The sequence below is a fragment of the Octopus sinensis genome, linkage group LG14 (assembly GCF_006345805.1).
Source record: "Octopus sinensis linkage group LG14, ASM634580v1, whole genome shotgun sequence".
Classification (NCBI taxonomy): Eukaryota; Metazoa; Mollusca; class Cephalopoda; order Octopoda; family Octopodidae; genus Octopus; species Octopus sinensis.
Genome location: NC_043010.1, coordinates 18,253,469 through 18,279,098, shown reverse-complemented (window position 1 = coordinate 18,279,098; position 25,630 = coordinate 18,253,469). Strand labels below are relative to the sequence as shown.

General features: G+C 40.8%; 1 protein-coding gene across 2 annotated transcripts in view; it reads left to right on the top strand.

Annotated features, from left to right (window-relative positions):
* The window catches only part of LOC115219028 (WD repeat-containing protein 6), an 82,725-nt gene that overhangs the window by 3,888 nt on the left and 53,207 nt on the right, over positions 1-25,630 (top strand). For both annotated transcript variants that reach the window (XM_036508705.1, XM_029789070.2), the window contains exons 2-19: positions 197-295; positions 1,162-1,252; positions 1,963-2,029; positions 2,229-2,347; positions 3,198-3,357; positions 4,193-4,426; positions 5,878-5,940; positions 8,238-8,285; positions 10,243-10,350; positions 12,152-12,234; positions 13,893-14,047; positions 15,676-15,821; positions 18,061-18,246; positions 19,791-19,952; positions 21,112-21,183; positions 22,210-22,386; positions 22,551-22,617; positions 24,546-24,614. In XM_036508705.1, coding sequence (XP_036364598.1) covers positions 197-295; positions 1,162-1,252; positions 1,963-2,029; positions 2,229-2,347; positions 3,198-3,357; positions 4,193-4,426; positions 5,878-5,940; positions 8,238-8,285; positions 10,243-10,350; positions 12,152-12,234; positions 13,893-14,047; positions 15,676-15,821; positions 18,061-18,246; positions 19,791-19,952; positions 21,112-21,183; positions 22,210-22,386; positions 22,551-22,617; positions 24,546-24,614 — 2,106 coding nt within the window. The remainder of the gene's footprint in view (positions 1-196; positions 296-1,161; positions 1,253-1,962; positions 2,030-2,228; positions 2,348-3,197; positions 3,358-4,192; positions 4,427-5,877; positions 5,941-8,237; positions 8,286-10,242; positions 10,351-12,151; positions 12,235-13,892; positions 14,048-15,675; positions 15,822-18,060; positions 18,247-19,790; positions 19,953-21,111; positions 21,184-22,209; positions 22,387-22,550; positions 22,618-24,545; positions 24,615-25,630) is intronic.

The window sequence follows — 25,630 nt, the reverse complement described above, 5'->3', positions numbered from 1 at the left end:
AATCTAAGTAAAAAAAAAGGAGTGTTTGTTATGGACACTGTGTCATCATCATCATCATTTAACGTCCGTTTTCAGTGCTGCCATGGGTTAGACAGTTTGACTGGAACTGCTAAGCCAAAGAGCTGCACCAAACCCCAGTTGTCAGTTTTATTAAGTCCTCCAATTGTTTTTCACTTTCCATTTCGCTCCACTCCAGGTATTGGTTGTTATTTACACATCTATGACTTGATCACAACTCGCAGACTACAATCTACAAAAGTTTTACCTCATCAGAACATTCATGGCATTGAAAAAGGTAAGCTCTTGTATTTTTGTAGTTTCCTTTTTATATTTTCGAATTTTCTTGTTTCTTCCTTGAATTCTTTATTTATCAACCATGTTTCAGGGGATGGGGAGCAGATTTTCTGCAGTTGCAGAGCCTGGCTATGTAAGAAGTTCATTTTGAACCATCAACCTACAATCAAGGAACTTACAAGTTGACCTACTGCTAAGAAATGGAATCTTGGTGGTTTTTGGTTCAATCCCACTGCACAGAACTTTGGTCAAATGTCTTCTACCTTAGCCTTAGGTCAATCAGTCAAATCATTCTAAGTGGAATTTCTCAGAAAGATCATGTGGAAGTCTGTTACCAATGATCATTCCAGTTCTCGGGTGGTAAAATTAATCCTTTGCCCAGTTTAACACCACCACATGGTCTCAGGGTGAATTCAGTAGGGTCCACATCATCACCATCATCCACGCTCTTTGTAATTATAGGGACCAGGTCTTCACTCTTACTTTCTTCCTCTTATGGGTCTTGGAATCCTGAGGAATGCCATTGGTGCTGCTCATCCACCTCTGAGAAACAAACACTGACTTCAACGTTGGTAATGAGGTAACCTACTGAGCTCATAGTTATAAGTTCAAATCTTACTAGTGTCTCATTGATTGCATTTCCAAGTAAGACGTCTAACGCTGATGTGGTTTGTGTCATAGCTGTTAATGTTAGGCCAGCCCTGACTGGTTAGAACTGTTACCCTAATTCTTCATGTGACCATACTGTCTCCTCTTTTCTCCCCCCCCCATCACCACTGCTCTAATCTAAACCACTTCTACTCCCTAATTACTCCTCTTCCACCACCACCACCCTAACCAAATTACTGCTCCCATTTCCATTTTCAGACCACACCACTACCACGACCACCCCCACAGAAGGTTTCCTCTGCATTTATGGTGAGAAGATACTCAATATTGTTTCCTATTCTGGCAAAAGGTAAATATTTTTGTTTTTATGTTGTTTTTACTGCTGTTATTTATTCTCTGGATCCAGTATGGTCATTATAACCGGTTTGGGTGGGGGTTGGGGGGAACCATTGCTTGTCATGAACAATGATGATGATGGTAGCAGTGATGGTGGTGGTGTGGATGTGGGGTATTTGTTGAGGGTGGTGGTGGTGTGGTAATGGTATTTGTTATGGTGTTGTGGGGATGTTGTAGATGATGATGATGATGATAGTGATGCTGAGGATAGTGGAAGTAGTGGAGTTCTTGTTATGTACTCATCTCATCTCATGAGCTCTGATCAAATCCATTCCAGACATGACCACCCTGTCCTTTTGTGTTATTACCCGCTTTACATTGTCCAATGTTTTTTTTTCTTATTATTTTGTGAAGAGGGTGATGAATGAATTGAGAGAGATTTGGTTGCTATAGCTACTGGGTTGATCAAACGAGTAGAAGACCCCATATTGAGATGATAATGTCTAGGGTGGTGATGGAAGTATTTACCAATTCTCCCTGTGTCCCCCCACCCCACTTATCCTTTGTAAGCCTAGTACTTATTCTATCGGTCTCTTTTGTTGAACCACTAAGTTACAGGGACCTAAAAACACCAGCATCGGTTGTCAAGCGATGTTGGGGGGGACAAACACACACACACACACATATATATATATATATTTACTGAATATTTTCTTTTAACAGAATCACAGAGGAACACAGAAGTCGAGAATTTCAGGATTGGATCTGGGATGTTCGATGGCTGACAAATGTACGAGCAACATTATTAACTTCTAACCCCATCATTTTGATATACACGCATGCACCCAACACGTAATTTTTAATTTAATAATTGAATAATAATTATCTAATACTCTGAAATTAATTTCTATAAATATATCTTAGTACAGTTTTCTAAATTGTGTTTTGCTCCTATATTTTTTTTGCCTCTATCTCCATCTTGTTTCCAGACTGACCAATGTCCAAACAGCAATCTTGCCATTACATTGGGCCACAATGTCATTGTTCAATGGAATTGGACAGCTGACCAACTGCTTAATTATGTTCACTGTCAGGAACAATGTATTCTGTATCCTTTCATTGCTTCTCTCTCTCTCTCTCTCTTGTCTTCTGACTGTACTCACTCACCCTTACTCTTTTACTTGTTTCACTCATTTGACTGTGGCCATGCTGGAGCACTGCTTTCAGTCGAGCAAATCGACCCCAGGACTTATCCTTTGTAAGCCTAGTACTTATTCTATCGGTCTCTTTTGTCGAACTGCTAAGTTACAGGGACCTAAAAACACCAGCATCGGTTGTCAAGCGATGTTGGGGGGACAAACAAACACACACACACACACATATATATATATATATATATATATATATATATATTTCTTTACTACCCACAAAGGGCTAAACACAGAGGGGACAAACAAGGACAGACAAAGGGATTAAGTCGACTACATCGACCCCAGTGCGTAACTGGTACTTAATTTATCGACCCTGAAAGGATGAAAGACAAAGTCGACCTCGGCGGAATTTGAACTCGGAACGTAACGACAGACGAGATACGGCTACGAATTTCGCCCGGCGTGCTAACGTTTCTACCAGCTCGCCGCCTTACATATACATACATACATATATGACGGGCTTCTTTCAGTTTCCGTCTACCAAATCCACTCACAAGGCTTTGGTTGGCCCAAGGCTATAGTAGAAGACACTTGCCCAAGGTGCCACGCAGTGGGACTGAACCCTGGACCATGTAGTTCGTAAGCAAGCTACTTACCACACAGCCACTCCTACATTGTAATGTCATCATCATAAACCCAACCACAATGACATCACATCTATCTCAACCTTCTCTCCTTCAAATTATACCCTCCTGGGGCTGACCTGGGGTTAAACAGCATCTCTGTAATCTTTAACTCGTTAACCAGATACTCTGCACATTTTATAGGAGTCAGTTGGAACCAGCTGCTGTTAGCTTCTGGTACAGTGTTCAACCAGGTTGTAGTGTGGTCACCTGTGGTCAACACCACAGTTGATCACTCTGGTCAAACCTTCAGTAAGCCATTGCAATACTTCACAGGACATCAGGTGAGTTGGTTCTTTAGCTTCTAACTTCTACTACCTCCTCACCCTACCTCCTTTCCACACCTACCACTACTCTGCACTCTACATCTATGCCCTCCACCTTACTCTAGACTTGTTTTCTTCACATTTTCTCCACTCCTCCTCTCTCTACATCTCCCTCTTTCTACCTCTCTCTCTCCCCTCTCTCCTTCCTTCCCTCACTCCACACATATACCAAAGTACTTGTCTGCTGGATGGTGTACTACGCAATATTATACCCTGATAGAATCAGATCAGTCTCCTCGTTTTCCTTGTTAATTACAATATTTCAGTCAATTTGCCCTCTGGACCCTTTTATTGGTATCTGTCATATTCGATAATATTTTTGGAACTTGGAACCAAACCTGCTAATAAATCCATGGAGTTTAGTTGTTCTCTTAGAGTTGACCATAGCAAGACCAGTCTCCAACATGTGGTGTTGCCCACTTGTTCTGCTTGAGCCAGTGTTTATTACCTTACCTAAGGATTGAACCTTTGTCCTCTCACTAAACTCCTACATTTAATGCTTGATACTTTATCAATGCTTATATTCACTTTGCCAATCATATTCCTAGTATGACTTATCCAGATATTGTTGCTTTTTATTTCTATTCATGTCCAATGTTATTCAGTCAAGGGTGTAATTATGTTTTTTTTCCAGTCATGAATCTCAAATGGTCCCTTTTACTAACGATTCACCCTCTCCCTAGAGATATTCAAATGTATAGAGAACTATTCCCCTCCCTTTATGTATCTTCAATTAAAATGTTGCACTCAAAGTTGATACTTTTTTTCTTTTATTCATATTGCTTCTATCCAGGGAGTGATTTTCTCAATCCATTACCATCAGCACCAACAACTGATGTGCAGTGTTTCGGATGACCGAAGTATCCGAGTATGGAAGCTCACATTCCAAGGGAAGAATGCTCCTGAATCTATTTGGCCTGAAGACTGGGCGATGGCCACCAGTGAAATTGTCCATGTATTATATGGCCACTCAGCAAGAGTATGGAGGGCTCGACTGTTAACGACTGGAATCATAAGCATTGGAGAAGTATGTTGTTTTGTCTAGCTTTACTGAGCGATTCTTAAGTAAGGGCCTATAACTCTATCTGACTAACGAAAACTGATTTCAGGATGCTGGGCCTCGCATGCATGATATCAGATCACCCAGGTCAGTAATGATAACTGTAAAGCAAACCTTCAAATCCATAGCAACATTAAAAACAAACCATGAATATATGTATGTATGTATGTATGTATATATATATATATATATATATATATATATATATATAAATATGCTAAATGGGGAACTTGTGAATGGAAAGAGACCCCAGTAGAAACTAAGGCTGCAATTTGACTGTGTCAAGTCCTCATTAAAGGCCTGTGATATGCAGGAGACTGACTGGGAGAGCACTGCCTGTCATCACCACAGATGGAAGAAGCAGGTTAAGGAGCGGGGTTTGACACTTTAGAGAGAGCACGTATTCTGCATGAAGAACTTAAGCGTGTTGCTTGAAGTGCACTGCTAGTGTAGTGAATGGGGAAAGCTTGGTCTGCAATGTTTGCAGTTGTGTATGCTTGTCAAGAGCAGGGCTCATTAGCCACCAACAGAGCTGCATATGCAGAATGTAAGTTAGTCTTAGAGCGCACAATGTTCTTGAGGGTCAGCAATGGTCTTCCTCGATCACGAGTGGACGGCCATCATATATATTCCAAAAATTTAACAAAAACACAAAAAACGAAAAATTTGTTGCTAATTCCTCATCAGTCAACGTCCAAAAGATCATAACAATTTTGCGCCTTTAACAATGATATTGTTCACTTTTGGTGGCGCCAGGGGTGAGAAGCGACTGGGAATAGCTAATGGCACACAGGACAGTGATAGAAACAAACATGACAACATAAAATAATTATACATAAACAACAACAAAAAAATGGCTGTGTGGCCACAAGATGGACAAATAAGGGGTAATGCAAAGGACAACGAAAATGTTCAATAGGATGGAAAGAAGAAAGGGACAGATAGAAAGTCAGAATGAAAGATGAAGAAACCAAATGGTGTATAAAATCTGTAGGAGCAGAGAAACATGACTGACGGAGTCAATGGTGAGGTGATGGCTCTCTTGGTCAAGTTTCTCTAATTGTCAATGGTGAGGTGACGGCTCTCTTGGTCAAGTTTCTCTCTGCTCCTATTTTTTTTCTTCATCTTTCATTCTGACTTTCTGTTTGTCCCGTTTTCATTTCCATCCTGTATTACATTTTCATTGTTCTATGCATTACCCCCATATCTGCCCATCGTGTGGCCGCACAGCCTTTTTCCATCATACAATTATTGTTGTGTTTGTTTTTGTCATTGTCCTATACATCCTTACCTATTCCCAGTGGCTTCTCACCACTGGCACCAGTAGGGAGAAGCCACTGTTCTTTAACAACAGTAGTAAATTGATTTTGCAAAATTCTCTTTAATAGTTTTGTTTCATTTCTGTCCTCTTTTCCCAGGATGCAGCTTGTTGTATTTGGAATGCAGAAGGTCAAATAATTCAGAAATTTAAAGGTCATAAGGTGGGTCAAAGGTCACATAGATGACATCCTCAAGACTTCAGCTTGGTCTCTTTTTTTCTTTGATTTTCATCTCTGTTTTCTGTCCTTTCATACAACCATCTCTAACACTTCATACTATAACCCTAACCCACCCACCACCTCACACTCCACAATGTTGCTACCATCATCATCACACTTCTGCCACCACCACCACCAACACTTTATTGATTGGCTTAGGTGTGATTTGAAGGCAGTTTCATTGGTACAACAATCTCAACCTTTAATCATCTGTCACACCACTTTCCTCACTCTTGTGTTCCTCCTACATCTCTCTCTCTCTCTCTCCTTCACATGCAGCCTCTATGTTATGGCCTGACGGACTATGAGAAACAAGAAGGAGCTGAGAGCCAATCTTTGGTGAACTCCTACCTGTACTCTCAGTTCCTTGCCATACTCATTGCTGACTTTCACCTTACTAGCAACATCCCTGTACATGGCTTGGACAGCTCTCTCTCCAACCACTCACCTACCCATAGCTTCTGCAGTGAACTCCCGAGGGACCCTATCAAAGGCTTTCTCCATGTCAACAAAAGCCAAGTGCAGAGGTTTATTTTTGGTTAAATACTTCTCCTGCAGTTATCTTACCAGGAATATAGCATTAGTAGAGCTTCTCCCTGGCACAAAACCAAACTGCATCTTATCTAGGCTAACTCTCTCCCTAATTCGTTGAGCTATGATCCTTTGACCCTTTCTGTAACTTTCATGACCTGGTCCAGCAATTTCATACTTCTGTCATTATTCTTGTCCAAGGCATCACCTTTGCCTTTGTAGCAGTTAACTATAATGCTGCTACACCAATCATTAGGTATCACTCTCTCATGATTAACTACACAGGTGACTAGGTTGTATCCTACTCCTCCAGATATTTTAAGCAGCTCAGCAGTAATTTCTGATGGACCAGGGGCTTTCTCTCATATTGTTGCTGTTATTCATCATCATCATCATCGTTTAACGTCCGTTTTCCATGCTGGCATGGGTTGGATGGTTCGACTGGGGTCCGGGAAGCCAGGAGGCTGCACCAGGCTCCAGTACGATCTGGCAGTGTTTCTACAGCTGGATGCCCTTCCTAACGCCAACCACTCCGTGAGTGTAGTGGGTGCTTTTTTACGTGCCACTGGCACGGGGGCCAGAGGGAACTAGCAAACGCCCACGATCGGTTGGTGCTTTTACATGTCACCGACACAGACGCCAGTCAGGCAGCGCTGGCATCTGTCACATTTGGACGGTGCTTTTCTTTTAACATGTCACCAGCACAGGTGTCTTAACTACTATTTCCATTCAATTTTCGTTTGATGTTGGTGTTAACGTACTTGACTCAATAGGTCTCCTCAAGAACAGCAGGTCACTCTACGATCCAAGGTTAGCACAGCAGGCCATCCTGCAAGCCATGAACTCACTTCATTCGTCGGGTCTTCGAAGTCACAGCATATCTCCAGAGGACTTGGTCTTTCGTCATAGCCTCTGTGAGGCTCAACGTACGAAGGTCATGCTTGACCACCTCGTTCCATGTCTTCCTGGGTCTACCTTATTAATACTATATTATGCTTCAGGACCAGGTTCAACAACCACATGTCCTCATTTAATATCCAAGAGAGGCATCTTATGACATTCCTAGTGAGACATGTATAGACATTGAAGGAAAGTGCTGCACATTATGACATCGGGGGATATTATGCAAGTGCGTTCCATTACTACTAACAGCAGTAGGAGGTGTAGATTCTGCTTGGCTGGGAAAAGAATCATAGTGAAGAACTCCATTTAGCCACGTCTCCTACCTAAACTTTAAAGGTGAGGGGTTAGCTCCTGCCCTCATGATTTAGTAAATTGGTCAGTTTAAAATTTAAGCATTAGTCCTTCCCCTGGCAGTGTTTCCACTGGACACAATGTGAGGAGTTGTTTGTTCCCCGTACACCCAACTTTGTTACATACCAGCCTGAATACGTACACCTGGATGTATGCAACCACACACGGTTTTAAAACCAATCTGAATGTAACACTTTCAGGCCTACAGTAACAAAGATTCCAGGCCATACTCTTCCATGCAGCCATTTCTGATGATTGCTGGATTTAGTTTTCCATCTCTGGTATGAAACTATTTGCTAATTTAACTAACATGAGATTGATTAAATAATATTAGATTAATAGTAATTTAGCCACCCTATTACTTTTTTTTTTAGAGATATTGTTGCTTTCTGTATGTGTCTATACATTTACATGTGTATGTCTATATAATGTATGTAGATGTTGTTGTATTTCAGGGCAAGAGTATCTGGAGCCTGGCCATAGATGAAGAAGAAACTATTGCAGTGAGTAAACCCTTCTTATTAAGGGTTTAGTTAGAAGGAGGAGTACGGGGACAGTGCCTACAGTCTTTCTAGACCCTCCTACACTAAACAGATTGCTATGGGGCATGGTCAATAAAAACATTTCTCCATCAAAACATGTGGAAAAATCTATGTTGGTCAGTGGAGAATTCCAAAAGCCTTACAATCATGGAATGGAAATGGTTAAGGTGTCTGGGGAAGGGTTGATGAGTTGTGAGGGAAACAGTGCGGTATGGGGGTGGGGGGATCATACCATGTGGCAGGTACAGTCCACTTAGCTGTAAAAAGGCCCCATATGGTAAAACTGTTTCATCAGCAGGAAAGGGGCTGATGAATGTTGCTAGGAAGGAAAGGAATTTCAGTGGGTGACAATTCAAGGCAGGATGGAGTGGAATATTTAGTATTGGATCTGGAGAGCAGTGGAGATGTTTTGATAGGGGTATATTGTTAGAGGGTTCAGGGTAGCAGTGGCCATGACAGTGTGTCTGAGGGTTTGTGGTTGCAACATGATGAGAGTTGAATCAACCAGAACTTTAGAGGAAAAGGAACATCAACTGACCGGCGCTGAAGTGTTTTGGGTGTGGGTCTTAGCTATTTGTGTCTGTGTAACTATAGCAACACTAGCCTAGATTTGTGGCAGAACTGAAATGTGAGTTTAGGAGATTTGTGTGTGTGTGTGTGACAGTGGTACAAACGAAGATATAAGGGAGCACCATATGGGCTGACAACACTAAACAGTGAAGTGCATAAATACAAACTTGTTACCAATTCAAATATGCTTCAGGCTTATTTGAACCCACAAGAAAGCCATTCACTGTATTTAGTGATGGTGGAGAAAATTTCTTGCTGGAGACAAATAAGTATTAAATACAGTTCTCCTTAAGCAGACTGGTGGATGTATGCATTTCAGAGTGATTATTTCTTCTTCAGCAGCAGAGACCAGAAAGGTAGACACTATGAACTGACACAAGAGACAGGTCCTTCTTGTGATGACTGGTTTTGCTATTCAGCAGCTCACCATAAATAAAATACAGTATTGTATGTAACGTTCCCAATATGTAAGCAGTACAGTATTGTCCATATATGTGACAAGTACTGTAATACCAGTTATACTTCAGCTTTGTAGAAGGTCAGCAGTTGGTCAAAGTTCAAATAATTTGGCATCTTGAAGAGATACCTGGTGTTTGTGAAGCAGTTCTAACTATTTATGATTTAATCTTTGAGATGAGAAGGATTAAGCTACAATACTGTAAGATATGTAGTCTGGTGCTTTATATTTTCTAACACCTCCATCACCAACAACATAACTACTCTTATTGTAAAAACATCTACTAATATTAAGGGTCTTGTTTTTAAGGTTTAGCCTCAGGTCAACTCTGATACAGCAACCGCCTCATGATGAAACCTATTTTCTCTATAACAATCCCATTTCATCTTTTGTCAGGACCCATGAAAAAGGGGTTGTTGGATTGTGCTTTTTTATGTCAATGATGATGAGGTGGAGGTAACTTAGCAGTTCAATAGATAGGAATTGATGAAATAAATACTTTGGTGATCTTGCATTTGGTGACACATGAGGCAGTCAGGGAAACTCCAGCAGGGTCGACGCTGTTGCACTTTGAACTGTTTTCATAGCTTGAGAAAAGAGACCTAAAGTGCAGTTGCTTTTGTTGACTGTTAGCTAGGGTCCACAAAGTATAAATGTAGGTCACCTTCAGTAATCCAGTAAAACAACTGAAGGCAGTGTCCCAGTTTAGCTACAGAGGAATGACTGGAGCCAGTTATCCAATGTAGTCTTCACTTTTTAAGGTTGTTTGTGAGAGAGATTTGGCTGTTGTTTCTAGCAAGTTGAATGATCACATAGAGGATCCCTGTTGCTGTTGGTGTCATTTCTTCTTGAGATAATAACAATGTATGTCATGTTGGATTCCATTCGCAGGTAACAGGTGGAGGTGACTGCAGCATTCGGGTTTGGAACATTGGAAATGTGGAAGAAAATTGTAAAACTATTAGCAAGACACACCTGAAATTGGACAAGTCTATCTTGGTAACGTAATTTTTATGATTTATACAAACATTTCTACTTGCCTGTCTGCCTCATTTTTATGCGTGTTTTGGGGGGTTATTTTTCATATTAGCATGGGTTGGACAAAATATTATGAGGTGGGGTTCTGCAGCCTGATGCCTTCTTGTCATCAGTCCTTACTTGTTTCTCAGAAAGAATGAGCTTCCATACAGTTTCCATCTGCCAAGGTCTGTGGAAGGAGTCATTTGCCACATGGCAGGAACAAATCCAAAACCATGCGATTGCAAAAGTAAACTTCTTAACCATTTAGAATCCAGATTACTCTGTCAAATGTAAAGCTTATTTATTCAGATTGCTTTGAATTAATCATGGATTATCTTGTAATTTAGAGATTTTTGAAGATGTGATTGTTTATTTTTAGAATGACATTGCAAAGTAAGTGTGAAAAGCCAGATCTGGCCAGTTTAAATGCTAAAGAGTTAAACACACTGCCATACCTGTGCCTACCACACACGCTCACACACACAGATTTTTTTTTTATTGCCCACAAGGGGCTAAACACAGAGGGGACAAACAAGGACAGACAAAGGGATTAAGTCGATTACATCGACCCCAGTGCGTATCTGGTACTTAATTTATTGACCCTGAAAGGATGAAAGGCAAAGTTGACCTCGACGGAATTTGAACTCAGAACTCAGATGAAATACCAATAAGCATTTTGCCCAGCGTGCTAACGTTTCTGCCAGCTCGCCACCTTATTTGTCTCTTTCTCTCATACACACACACAAACACTGATAGATATATACTATAGAGTGTTGAAAAGTTCTTGGCTTTAGGTAAAAGAAAATAAGAAAATAGAGGAGGATCAGTTAATTATGATTTTATTCAACATATTCCCCTCTCAGATTCACACACTTATTGCACTGGTCCTTCAGTTTTTCTAAGCCCTGTAAAAAGAACTCGGAAGGTTGAGCTTCCAACCAGGCCTTTCGCGATACCCTTAAAGCCAGGATCTTTTCAGCATATATATGTACACAGGTAACCCTAACCACTATTCTTCCAGCACCTCTTTTAATCCAGAGAAATTACGTGGAGGAACTTGACATTCTTATGGCTGCCAGCCTACGTCACTGCCCCAGCACAGGTGGCATTGTGTGTCAGTCCAGGAGATTTAAAAACTCTAAAAACAGAATTACCATCTTAGAGTAATCAAGTGTAGTAGATATGTACAGATATAAGCTATTTGATAATAGGAAAAAGTAAGTCTACCAGGACCTTGAAATGTGTTAAAATTTACCCTGTAACATACTGGCCAAATAAAAATACTTGGGTTACATCGAGATTATAATAATAATAATAATAATAATAATGAAATTATTGTATACAGTGCTCAGGTGCACCACAACTTTTCAAAAGTGCGTATAAAGCATGTGCCTTAATGTACAAATGTCTGGGAAGTGAACAGTGTATGAGTCAGATACATGCTTGTGTGTGTATGGAGGGGAGAAAATCAGGTGTTGTGTTGGCGAATCTCAGGAAGCATGGAAGTTTTGAAGGATGCAGTGCTCCGACAACTAACAACTGATGCTGGCAGTTTGTTCCACGCTTCGGCAACTCTTAGCATGAAAAAATGTTTCCGAAAGTCATGGGAGCTGTGCTGTTTTCTGACTTTGTAAACATGTCCACGGGTGTTAGACAGATGGAGGTTGCTAGAATGGTTTAAAATTTTCTTATTTAAACTTCATTCTTCACTTTGTTTTTGCTAGAATGGCCTGGAACCCAAGTTGTTCTGTTATGATATGATGTGTTTATACTTCTACAGCCACACACAAGCAACCAAGAAGACTTTCCACGTTCTGTAACTTATTTAAACTTCAACACAGTTTTAATCAATGCCAACAGTGGGTGAGTTAACTTGTTACTCTTCTTGCCTTGTTTTTGCTTCCTTTATTGTTTTTTTTCAGGAGTGCTCTGTGTGTGTGTGTGTGGAAGAAAGTTTAACCAACCAGACATCATTCTGTCAAGCTAATTTCTTTCAAAAGAACTAATAAATGAAATAATTAGGAAAAGTATCCCATTGTAGAAACCATGGCAAAGTAGACATTTGGGCTGGGTGCAGCCCTCCGGCTTCTCACCTCCATCTAACCCACAACAGCATAATGATGATGGTAATATCTGAAACCTGAATGACTCGGTGAGTCACATATTCTTGTCTCTACCATGGAACATTTCCACCGTCTTAATGTGGGAATGGAGACATATACTGACCCCAGAAGGAATGGAAGACAAAGTTAACTGGAATGGGATTTGAACATAGAACATAAAAGGCAGTAACAAATACTGCCAGATATTTAGTCCAACGTACTGTTGATTCTCTCTTCACCACTACCCACACACACACACACATGGGTAGGGGTGTTATAATGTATGATTTAGATATATATTGTTTAACACCAGGTCAGCCCTTATCAAGCGGACTTGAGAGATTTTTCCCTCAGATGAAAACCTCAGTACATGAGTTAAGTGAGATATACAGACTTGTTATTATATATATATATAAGTATATGTACATACATATATATAAGTATATGTACATACATATATATGTGTATATATATGCATATGTGGGCACAGGACGTCACAAAATGTGTATGCTTGAAATATGAGACTAGAGCCAACAACTGATGAAGGGCCATTCTTTGTTGCTTGTTTTGTTTTCCATTTGTGTCTTTTGTTGTTCAAAAGAATAGTTCATGTTCCATGTACTTGTGCTTCGTACTTTTTTTGATGTACACGTTTCGTGACGTCCTGTGCCCACATATGCATATATATATATATATATATATATAATATATATATATATATATACGTATAGATGTAAGTATGTACATATACATATGTATATATGCACATTTATTATATACTAGCAGCATAGCCCGGCATTGCCCGGGTATGTAAGAGCCCCTAGTAGGCAACGACTAATCTCAATCTAGTTCTTTCCCTCCAGGGAACGAAGGCGCATGTGTAGGTTGCAATGTCTTCTCTTCACTCGAATACTTCTATGTATACGATGTTCCTAGCTGTCTCTGACAGAAAATGTGTTGCATATAAAAAGCTTAGATTCTCGACCCCATGTCGAATTTATCGATTTTTTTCAGAACTGGGGGAACTTTTCAAAATTTTTGCTGCGTTAGTTTTGAATTATGACATTGGGCTATGTGTGTGTCAAGTTTCATCAGAATCGGTTGAAAGTCAGGGTGAGGGTACAACCTGACAGACACACAGACTGCCGTTTATATATATATAGAGATATATATATTATTTATATTATTATATGATTGAATGCCATACATCCCCTTCCAAGTAAGTTTTATATATATATATATATAAGTTTGGTCTCTTACCTAAGCATAAGCCCTACAACATTCAGTTCAATGTTTGAACCTATAATCAATTAAGATTACATTTTAACATTGTTTTCTCTCTCTTTCTCTATCAACTCTAGCTCCCTCTCTTCCTCTCTACTTGTCATTCTCACTTTTCCTCTCTCTCTCTCCCATCAGGTTACTCTTCATGTATTGCCTCTCCCATCTCAAGTGGAGAGTCATCGGAGGTGATGACACATTTCTGTCTTATTCTTGCCTGGCAGTGTCACATGACACTCAGTCAATTGCGATGGGCAACCTCTATGGTTCTGTGGTGGTCATCTTACCCACAGGTAAGTATCCTCCTTTCACTGCCTTTCTCTTTTAAATACTCGGTTTTGGGGTGGAGGGTATGGTCTGGACATTTGTAATTTGTGGTGGGGAGTTTCATCCTTTGAACTTCAGTGTTCCTTAATAATATTGATGGTCCCTTCCGTGAATTTCAACGTATGAATGTTTTAAGGAAAAGATAAAAAAAAAAAATTAAAACAAAAGAAGCTGCATCCATTTGTGATGGATGCATGAATGTGATTTGAGTCCAGGGATGGGTTTTGCTATGAAGTCACAGAGGGGACAATAATGATTTTGATTTTGCCTGGGATTGGGCAAATGTGTCTGTTGAGTTTAGGATCTAATTCTGCTATCGTTCCGTTTCTTTAATTCAAATTGTTTCGATGCCAAAGAAGGCACTGGAATATGATGCAGTCGTCCAGATTGCCAGATCCTGCCTGACTATCCAACCCAACGTGCCAGTTTGCAAGAGGGACAATAAGGAAAACATGAAGAATGATGATATGATGTGTGTGTATGCATGCTTCTTTACATGTGTGTATATGTGTGTTTGTATATGTATGTATGTACATGCACCACAGTCATTGCCTCCACCACTACCAGTCATTATATAAGTTAATATTACCAGTGGTCTTTGCTTCTCTTTGCTAATTTTCTTTCATATTTATATGCGTATGTGCGGTAAGTATAAAGTGTATAATATTTATATGTGTATCATAGTGACCAGGACCTTTGGAAATATGCTGTGCTTGAGAAGACTCAGCAAGCCCAAGTGAGACCATAAACTCGTGGCCTATGCCAGGGGTATAACCAGCCTTCTTATGCGTACCTTTCCTTCATTGGACACTAAACTCTGCTTGTGAAGACCTGTTGAGGCAAGTGAAATCGAAATCAAATTCGATGACTGGCATCTGTGCTAGTGGAGTGCTAAGAGCACCATCCGAGCATGATCGTTTGCCAGAGCAACAAACTGGCTTCTGTGCTGGTGGCATGTAAAAAGCACCATTCGAGTGTGATCGTTATCTACGTCGCCTTACTGGCACTTGTGCCTCGTGGCACATGAAAAACCATTCGAGCGAGGTTGTTGCCAGTGCCGCTGGAATGGCCTCTGTGCAGGTGGAACATAAAAAGCATCATTTGAGCGTGGCCGTTGCCAATACCGCCTGACTAGCACTTGTGCTGGTGGCACCTAAAAACACCCATTACACTCTCGGAGTGGTTGGTGCTAGGAAGGGCATCCAGCTGTAGAAACTCTGCCAGATCAGATTGGAACCTGGTGTAGCCATCTTGTTTGCCAGACCTCAGTCAAATCGTCCAACCCATGCTAGCATGGAAAGCAGACGTTAAACAATGATGATTATATATATATATACACACACACATATATACACACATGTGAGTATGCATGTTAATCACACCCATCCCATACCAATTGCAAACATTAATACTTTTAGAATTGTCAATATCTAAACTTTTACTTTTTATGCAAAAATGCTTTATTTCTGGCCAGAAATAGCAGCTAAACATTAACAACAAAACAAGAATCATTGAATTCCAATCAGATTCCAGTGTTGAAGACCTACTATAACAACGAATCCTATTGTTTCATCTCTTTCTGTGTTTTTGACAGGTGACCTGGACCCTAAACAATTGTGTCACTGCAACACTAATTTCCTTACTTCACAGCCATTCTATATCTCAGTTGTCGGAAAGATCTACAGTATCCATTGGTTGACAGACACACAGATTTTGGTCTCTGAACACACTGGTACACTGGTTTGTATTTATGTTTTCAATTCTTTTAAAGTTTATTTTCTATGGATTTTCTATAAAATTAAGAGCCAGCACTGCAAGACAAGACAATTCGTATATGAATATGTCCATGTAAACAGTGTGATCAAAGACAGAACTAAATAGGGGATGAGTGTAGATGCATATTTCAAGAGTTTGTAGAACTAACGCAAAAACTAAGGCACAGCATTGACTTGTAAACCTTTAATATGTTAGTGTATTAGGGTCACAAGTCCAAATATTATATCCTTGCTAGCAATTATAATTTTTAAAATAAATAAATTATAAAATTGAAAAGTTCAATTATAAAATTTCAATTATAAAAGTTCAATTATAAAATTATAAAATTGAAAAGTACTGCATATTTCATTTGAAACAGAGGAAAAATTCATTTATGCTCTCTAAGAGAACTCTCTAAGAGAACTCTCACGGAAAAAAAAGAGGTGACCTGGACCCTAAACAATTGTGTCGATCTGTGAGCCTCAGGCAACCATGATATGAAAGAAGCCTTAGCACACATCCAGAGACGGTGTCCTATCAAAAAGCTAACGTTGGACAGACAGGCCCATCTCTTAACCCTTTCGTTACTGTATTTTGAGATGCTCTGTGTTTTTTTCAATTACTTTAAATATAACAAAGAATTTAGTAAAATAACTTAGTTATCATTCAGCTAGTGTTAAGAACATAAATTGTGACTAAGGTTTGGTGAAAGATTTTAATTCAAAACTTATGAAAACAAGACATCTGTACTCAGAGCCAGAGCCGGTTTCAGCCGGGTTGGTAACGAAAGGGTTAATGTCACTGCCCAAATGAAAAACAAAACTGGAAGAGAACGATGGGCAGATGACAACATTGAAGTACTAAATGCATTCAGCACTGCAACACTTCACCCAAAATCCCAGCAATAATATTGTTTGGACAGGTTTTTGTCTGAAGGGCTGTTTGTTCATCATCGTCATTATTTTAATGTCCACTTTTCCACGCTTGTGTAGTTGGATCGAATTTGCTGAAGCTGATTTTTCAATGGTTGGATGCCCTTCCTGTCACCAACCTTCACCTGTTTCCAAGGAAAATAATATTTCCCCCATGGTCAGACATGTTTTTCATGGAAGATTGGAAAACAAAGAACACAGCATGCATGACAGCTACATTCATTTACAACTCCCATACGAACTCAAAACATTTTTGACGTAAAATAAAGTACCTTGCTCAAGGATACAACACACCACTGGGAATTGAACTCACAACCTAACGATTGTGAGCCGAATGCCATAACCACAAGCCATGCACTTTCGCATTGGCAATTAGCATATGGATGAAGATAGGTGTGTGAGAAAGTGCCAATCCCTAGCAGTTGAGGGAACCCGTGGAAGAGGTAGACCCAGGAAAACCTGGGACGAAGTGGTGAAGCACGACCTTCGGACGTTAGGTCTCATCATGGAAATGACTAGAGACCGAGACCTATGGAAGTATGCTGTGCGTGAGAAGACCCGGCAAGACTAGTGAAGCCATAATCCGTGGTCCCTACCTGGGACGTAGTCAGTCCACCTGTGCATACCTTCCTTCTTGTGACACTTGTGAAGACCTGTTGAGGCAAGTGAGAATCGAATCGAATCAAATCAAATCAAATCGAACCAAATCAAAATAGATGAACATCAATGGAATTTGTATCCTTGTGGTACCAGTGCCGGTGGCACATAAGAAAACCATCCGAATGTGATCGTAGCCAGTACCGCAACGACTGGCCTCCGTGCTGAGGGCACGTAACAAACACCATCCGAGCGTGGCCGTCCGCCAGCCCCGTCTGGCACCTGTGTCGGTGACACATAAGAAAACACCATCCGAGCGTGGCCGTCAGCCAGCCTCGTCTGGCACCTGTGTCGGTGGCACATAAAAAACACCATCCGAGCGTGGCCGTCTGCCAGCCTCGTCTGACACCTGTGTCGGTGGCACATAAAATCACCCACTACACTCTCGGAGTGGTTGGCGTTAGGAAGGGCATCCAGCTGTAGAAACACTGCCAGATCTGACTGGCCTGGTGCAGCCTTCGGGCTTGCCAGACCCCAGTTGAACCGTCCAACCCATGCTAGCATGGAAAGCGGACGTTAAACGATGATGATGATGATGATGATGTCCCTATCTGCCAGGACCTATTAAAAATCAATGTCTATGTCATCGTCCCCCCTATAATGTCACAGTTTTCCCTTTTTTCCTGTCTCTTCAGTCCGTCTGGAAACTCCACAGAAGCAGTTTGATGCCAACACTGGCAAAATTACAAGAATTCTGCCTTCCTCCCTGCAAACATCGGTGGATTACTGCGGCCTGTTTACTTCCAGGAGATCTCCAAATGGTTTGTGGTGATCGCAATGGCTCCCTCTATGTGTATCCCTTTGGGAAATCTACTGATCAGGTAAGGCATCTCTCCCTTTTCACTCTCTCTCTCTCCCTTTCACCCTCTCTTCACCTTTCATCCTTTCTCTCTCTCTGTGTCTGTGATTTCAGGCATTTTCATAAGAATAATGAATGTTTTCTAATTTAGATTCAAGGCTGACAATTTTGAGGTGATTAAAGTGACCCCAGTACTTGACTGGCCCTTTTATTTTGATGACCCCACCCCAAAAAGGATCAAAAGTAAAGCTGACCTTAGTGAGATTTACCGAAGACAATACCTCATAGTATTTTGTCCATTGTTCTCATAGTTCTGTCAATCCACCACCCTTATATGTAATAATAATAATTATTATTATTATAGTTATAATAATCCTTTCTACTAAAGACACAAGGCCTGGAATTTTGTGGGAGGGGATGAGTCGATTACATCAACCCCAGTATTTCACTGGTACTTAATTTATTGACCCCAAAAGTATGAAAGGCAAAGTTGACCTCGGCAGGATTTGAACTCAGAACCTAAGGACAGACCTTTGCCCAGCATGCAATTCCTTCTAGTAATAAAGCACAAGGCTTGAAATTTTTGAGGAGGGTTAAATTGATTGTATCTACCCCAAGGATCAACTGCTCCTTATTTCATTGGCAACAAAGTTGACCTAAATGAAGTTTGAACGCAGAACATAAAAATGGATGAAATACCCCCAATGCATTGCTTGGCATGCTAATGGTTCTGCCTGCTAATTATATTGACCCAGATATATAACTGGTATCTATCAAAAATCAAAATCAATGACTGGCGTCCATGCTAGCGGGGTGCAAAGAGCACCATACAAGTGTGATCATTGACAGAGCGGCTAACCGGCTTCCGTGCCAGTGGCACTTAAAAGGCACCATTTGAGTGTGATCGTTACCAGCGTCGCATTACTGGCACTCGAGCCCCGTGCTTGTAGGGTATTAAGAGCAACATTTGAGCGTGATCATTACCAGCATCGCCTTACTGGCACCTGTGCCGGTGGCATGTGTAAAAGATTCGAGCAAGGTCGTTGCCAGTGCCGCCTGACTGGCCCCCTTGCCGGTGGCACGTAAAAGCACCCACTACCCTCTCGGGTTGACTTTAGGAAGGGCATCCAGCTGTAGAAACTCTGCCAGATCAAGATTGAAGCCTGGTGCAGCCATCTGGTTCACCAGCCCTCAGTCATACGTCCAACCCATGTTAGCATGGAAAGCTGACGTTAAACGATGATGATTTATGACCAAGTCAACCTCATTAGCATCAGGGCGAAACAGAATGTCGAAAAGCTCTGCCTATTCTGTCACTGATTGCACAACAACAACAACAGCAATAAATGTAAATAACTGTCTCCGTAGTTTCCTAGAGACTTGTAGGAGAGAGAGAAGTCAGCTGATTGAATTGTTTATGTATTACTGGTACTATATGAAAGTAATGAAATGATGAATTCACTGGCAGGGAAATGGTGTAGGTGCTGTTGGTGGTAATAAGAGGGGGAGTAAATATCAGCAGGCAAATTTAAATTCAATAACTCTGTACCCCTTTCTTTTACCCAGCTTTGCCACCCTGAACAGCGTTTTCCAAAACTTCATGGCAAGGCAGGTGTCACTGATGTATGCTACCACAACAACTACCTGTACACGGCTGGGAGAGATGGACGTTATCGGCAATACACGGTGACAGAGGACGGCTCTTTAAAACTTGTGAATAACAATAAGGTTGGTATTGTTGTCAGTAGTGGGTGGTCATAAGTGGATGTAAGTCAACTCTGATTCAGCAGATTTATGATGACACACATTCCACCCATGGCCATCCCATCTGTTTTTTTTTTCTGAATTTTTTCTTTGGTAAAACAGTAGATTTGCTACTATTTCTAGAAGCTTGACCAATCACATAAAGATTCCATCATTGTCATGATCTAACAGAACTATCACAGAGATATAAACAGCAGATATGGACTTCCAGGGATGGCCCTCCTCTGCCTAGCCAGTAGAGGTGGTCATATTATGGACTCTCACACACCTACAGTGTTGGACGCTGGTGCCATGTAAAAAGCAGTCTGTAAAGTGGTTGGTGATAGGAAGGGCACCCAGGCATAGAAACCTTGCCAAAGAAGAACAAATGGTGCCCAGAGCAATCTTTCCAGCCTTGTCAAACCGTCCAACCCATGCCAGCATGGACAACAGACGTTAAATGATGATGATGCGCAGTGAAAGAAGACATGATATGCATGTGATTGTGCATCTGGCCTTCACTGCTGCATGCAGTTTGCAGTGAAAGTTCTGTCAATCCACCACCCTTATATGTAATAATAATAATAATCCTTTCCACTATCGACACAAGGCCTGAAATTTTGCTGGAGGGGACTAGTCGATTATATCGACCCCAGTGTTTCACTGGTTCTTAATTTATTGACCCCAAAAGGATGAAAGGTAAAGTTGACATCGGCAGGGTTTGAACTTTCTTTGTTGTGCAGTCTGTTTTTTTGAAAGACAATCTTGATCCAGCAGACCTATGATCAAAACCATTCCATTGGTGACTATCCTGTCTTTTATTCAGGCATAATGTATCTAGGACTACATTATAAAATGTGCCTGTCATTTTTAAAATCTGATTAAGATGAATTTGATTTATTTTATAGCAGGTGGAGTGATTATTTAGAAGCTGTTACAGTTTTGTGCCTGGTGTGGTTGGTGGTGGTGGTGTTGATAGTGTTGTTATGGTGATGGTTGTTGTTGCTGAGATAATCTTTCACACTTTCATCAACCCCCCCGCCACTGCATACCTACTCGCCTTCTCTATACTATGTACCCCTCTTCACTAGAGCACCACCACTCATTCCTCTTCTCTCTCTCTCTCTCTCTCTTACATCTTTAGATCTACAAAGGATTCGATTGGTTTGAGAAACTTCTTTTTGGAGACGAGTTACTCTTGTTTGGCTTTCATTCTGTAAGTATTCTTTGTTTAATTTGTGCATTGAGAAATGTCAAATGGTAGATTTAAGGTTACTTTTTAAACACTTAGGGTAAACTAAGCATTAATTTTTAGATTCTGATGTTTGTTTGCAGATTATTTTAAACGGCAAAAGTGAAATTTGTATAGAGTTTTACCCTTTTCAAATGGGTTTAGATCAAACCCCTACCTGACACTGCATAGGGTATGAATTCTAAAGGGGTTCTTCAACAATGGAAGCAGCAAGAAATAATCATTCTGTCTATGGAGGTTTAAGTGTCTGGACATGGTTTGGTGAGTTTTACTTGGGAAATTTTCCTCTCACAGAATCCCCTTAATTTGGATGACTAAATTCTGTTGAAATTAAGTTTCTGAAAATCGTATTTGAGGAAATTCCAAAGCAAATTGCATGAGAAGTAGCAAAAGAATTAGATTCAAGTCACACTTTAGTCATAAAGCACCCTCATGAACTAAGAAAAGCATCTAAAGTGGGTGAGTGGGTCTCATCATCAAACTGCTTCTCAGCTTTATCAGAGAGAAGCCCTTTGCTCATCATTGAAGAATAGACTTGCTACCCAACCTTTCCTGGGTAGAATCATGACAGGTGATGAAATGTGGGTTCCCTATAATCATCTCCAAGGAAAAGCAACAATGGTTGGCACCCATTAAAAAAGGAGAATCCGTTCCCAAACCAGGACTACAACCCCAAAATAGTTATGCTCTGTGTTTGGTGAAATATGAAATACATAGGTTTTGGAAAAGGATGCGAGGTGGACAGGGTCAATGAAAAGGCTTTGAACATCTTACATTGGACCTGGGTCTGTACTCTAAATCATTGTTCCATCATAAAGGGATGCCAAGAGCACAAATGGCCCGAGTCATTCAAGCAAAGTTTATGGCACTGGGTTTTAGCTACCAAAATTGAGTGTAGAATGTTATTTGAGGAAGATTTGACTGTGATTTCTAGCAGGTTGACTGGTGACATAGCACCTCCCTCATTTATTTTGTCTTTTGTACCAACAGGTGAATTTCATATTGTGGAATTGTAGCAAATCTGAGAAACTTCTGGAAATACCCTGTGGGGGTGGCCATCGCAGTTGGAGCTGTTTGTTAAGGAATGATCTGGTTCACTTTGTGTATATTAAGGTTCAAGACATTGTCATATGCAGAGCGTCGATCCGACCAACATTGGTTTTAAAGGTAAGGCAACATCAACTGTATATTCTGGGATGTTTCATATCACCATCACCACCACCACCATCATTCATCTTGTCACCACCATCATCATCATCATTGCTACAAATTCTCCACTAGTATTCACCACTCTTTCTCTTCTCGTTTCTTTCCTCCTCCCACTACTCTAGCAAAGCCACCATGGACGTCAGATGCTGGACATCAAACATATATCATCAACATTGACACGACATTCAGGTAAAACATTTATTTTATGCTGTCCCACGCATGAAAGAAGCTGTTTGGCATAACTCCATATGTCAACGGTTCTTGAGCATTGTATGAGCATCTACAGAATGGTTTTGTTATTCTTTCACACATGGCTGATGGTAGGACGATGCCTATAGACTTCATTCCTAACTGGCAATGCCCCCTAGTGTCAATGCCAGGCCAGACATTTCTGGAAATTATCCTTGGACCTCAACTCAAAAGTCCTTAGGAAAAGACCAGCTCGTTGATTTTCATCAATGCCCAGAATTTTCCCAAGGACGTCTTCATTCTTACCCACCATTAATCCTCTATAAGAGCACCAGAGAGGAATATCCACTGACTGCATTACCCATCTGGCAGAAGGCTGTGAGCACCCGATAGCACCCGACCTTGGTCTACACTTGATCCAGGAAATGCTGGAAATGTCACAGCCTCAGCACATATCTGTGGATCATTGACCCCGGCATTGCCTAGTCCTCTCTACAGTAGCAGACATTGACAGCAAATGGACTGAGTGACCAGTGAAACACCACATGCACACACACACACTCCACAGAAAGCAGAACAATAAACACTTCATTATGGTCAGTCATGAAGTATGTTTCCCAGTTCTTGTCCACCTGGAGGTCTAGACCAAACCAAGTTCCAAGCCATTTAACCAGTCCATTTGTCCAATGTTCCATGATGTTGGAAGGCATGGACCTTCCTCGCCTGGTACCAAGTTGTAGACCCCATAACTCTCCTGGTTAATTTTTGATCCTGTCACTGCCTTGTATTCCTTCAGAGTGATGCCAATCACCTCAATATTTTTGGTGTCTGACATTGTCTACATATGCAAACATGGATCTTCCACATCCTAGTTCTTATGTGATGCCCCTCAAAACCTGAACTTTTGCAGCAGTGGCTGTTGGGTCAACATGTTCAAAAGGGGAGAGAGAGGGCACCCTTAATGGACTGAATGCATAATACAGAACAATTTCAACAGTTGGCCTTATTCTGACCACCAAGCAAATGTCACTGGTTCTGAAAATCGACCTTAAAACCAGCCACCCTGAGGACTGCTGCTGAGTACTAATGGTGGACCCTATTATCAAAAGCTTTTGACTGATCCACATTGATCAGAGTCCCACCCACTTTGACGTAGTGTGAGGTGTTCGTATCAACTGGGAATCAAGTGGCACACACCCCTCCTGATCCATCAAAGACTGAAGTGTGGCTTTGTTACTGCATTGCACCTCTGCGCCCCTCCCTGGGGCCATCAAACAGCTTTTTGTTCCTTAGAGTACATGCCCTAACTCTAACACTACAACCTTCATGTTTATCATTGGAGAAACAATCAACAGTCTTGCTGCCAGCACATCAGTTGTGATGCCTTTCCAAATGCCTCTTCTAGATTACAAACTAGAAAGTCAGTTTGTAACCAAGGTCACCATGTCATGCACATGTGGTCGTGATGCATCTGCCTGGTGTACCTTTATCAAATGGGTACTCATGATTGGGTTATTGGGCTTCATATATTTGTACCCCAGCTTCACTTTGGTGGCAGGCACTGCTCTCTCACTCATAATAATAATAATAATAATAATAATGATTTTAAATTTTTGTCACAAGGGCAGCTTGGGGGAGGGGATTAAGTCGATTACATTGACCCCAGTGTCTCACTGGTACTTTAATTTATCAAGCCCCGAAAGGATGAAAGGCGATGCTGACCTCAGTGGAATTTGAACCCAGAACATAAAGACGGATGAAATGTCGCTGAGCATTTTGCCCGGCATGCTAACGACTCTGCCAGCTCGTCACCTTAAATAACAACAACAATAATAAAAACATCAACAAAAGTAACTGATGATGATGATGATGCAGGAGGGGAATGTGAGTCTTCTTCAACATGAAATCTTTCTTTCTTTCTTTTGCAGATGTCAGCCACCATTTCTGTATTAGCTGCAGTGAAGACACCTCACTTCAACTCTTTCACCTCAACTTCAGTATCCTTGGCTCCTTACTCTTCGTTTCATACTCTCCTTCTTCCCCCTCCACCCACCTCTCTCTCTTTTGGCTTCATTCCTTTTACCTCTCCCTGTGTAATAACACCAGTAGAAAAGTCTTTATGCTAGAAATGGCAAACAACTCTTCCTTGAATCACTCTCTGTTGTCTTAAAACAAGGACCCATTCTATAATGAAGTGCTACATATCTCTAACCAAACATGGTAGTCACATCTAGAATGTCTTTGATCATGCATCTGCTAAACAACTCCACTTTTAATAATTGGAGTATCTCTTTACAACTTGGTGGCCTGTAGTACCACATGGTGCCTGTACCACTATTTGTTACCTATTTGCAGCTGGGTGGGCTGTGTTATCATTTGGTATCTGTTTGCAGCTAGCTAGTCTGTACTTACTGCACGATACTTAATTGCTGCAAGATGGACAGTCTCTACCACATGGTACCTCTTTACAGCTAGGTGGGCTGTGCCTATCATGATATCTGATTCAGTTGAGAGGATTTGGTCACTTAACCCTTTTGTTACCATATTTCTGTTGAGATGCTCTGTGTTTCTTTCAACTTATTTCAAATATAACAGAGAATTTAGTAAAATAACTTAGTTATCATTAAGCTAGAATTAGGAACATAAATTGTGACTAAGGTTTCAAAAGATTTTAATTCAAAACTTTAGAAAACAAGACATTTGTACTACAGAGCCAGAGGTGGTTTCAGCCGGGTTGGTATCAAAAGGGTTAAACATTTGCAAGTTGTTGTTGATGGACTCAGAACCATTTTTATGCCACAAATTCCTTCAAATTTTTATCTGAGAATAAAGAATCCTGCCATGTTGGTCGGCTGTGATTTCTTTTTTTTTTTTTATTGATGATTCTCAACCCTTTTTTTTTTTACCCTTGGACCCCTATGATTCCTATTTTGCTCTCAAGGACCCTCAAAGCCATTCAGTGTTTAAACAATCCCTTTATATTTTTGTAATTAGATATTATCAGGAATTCTAT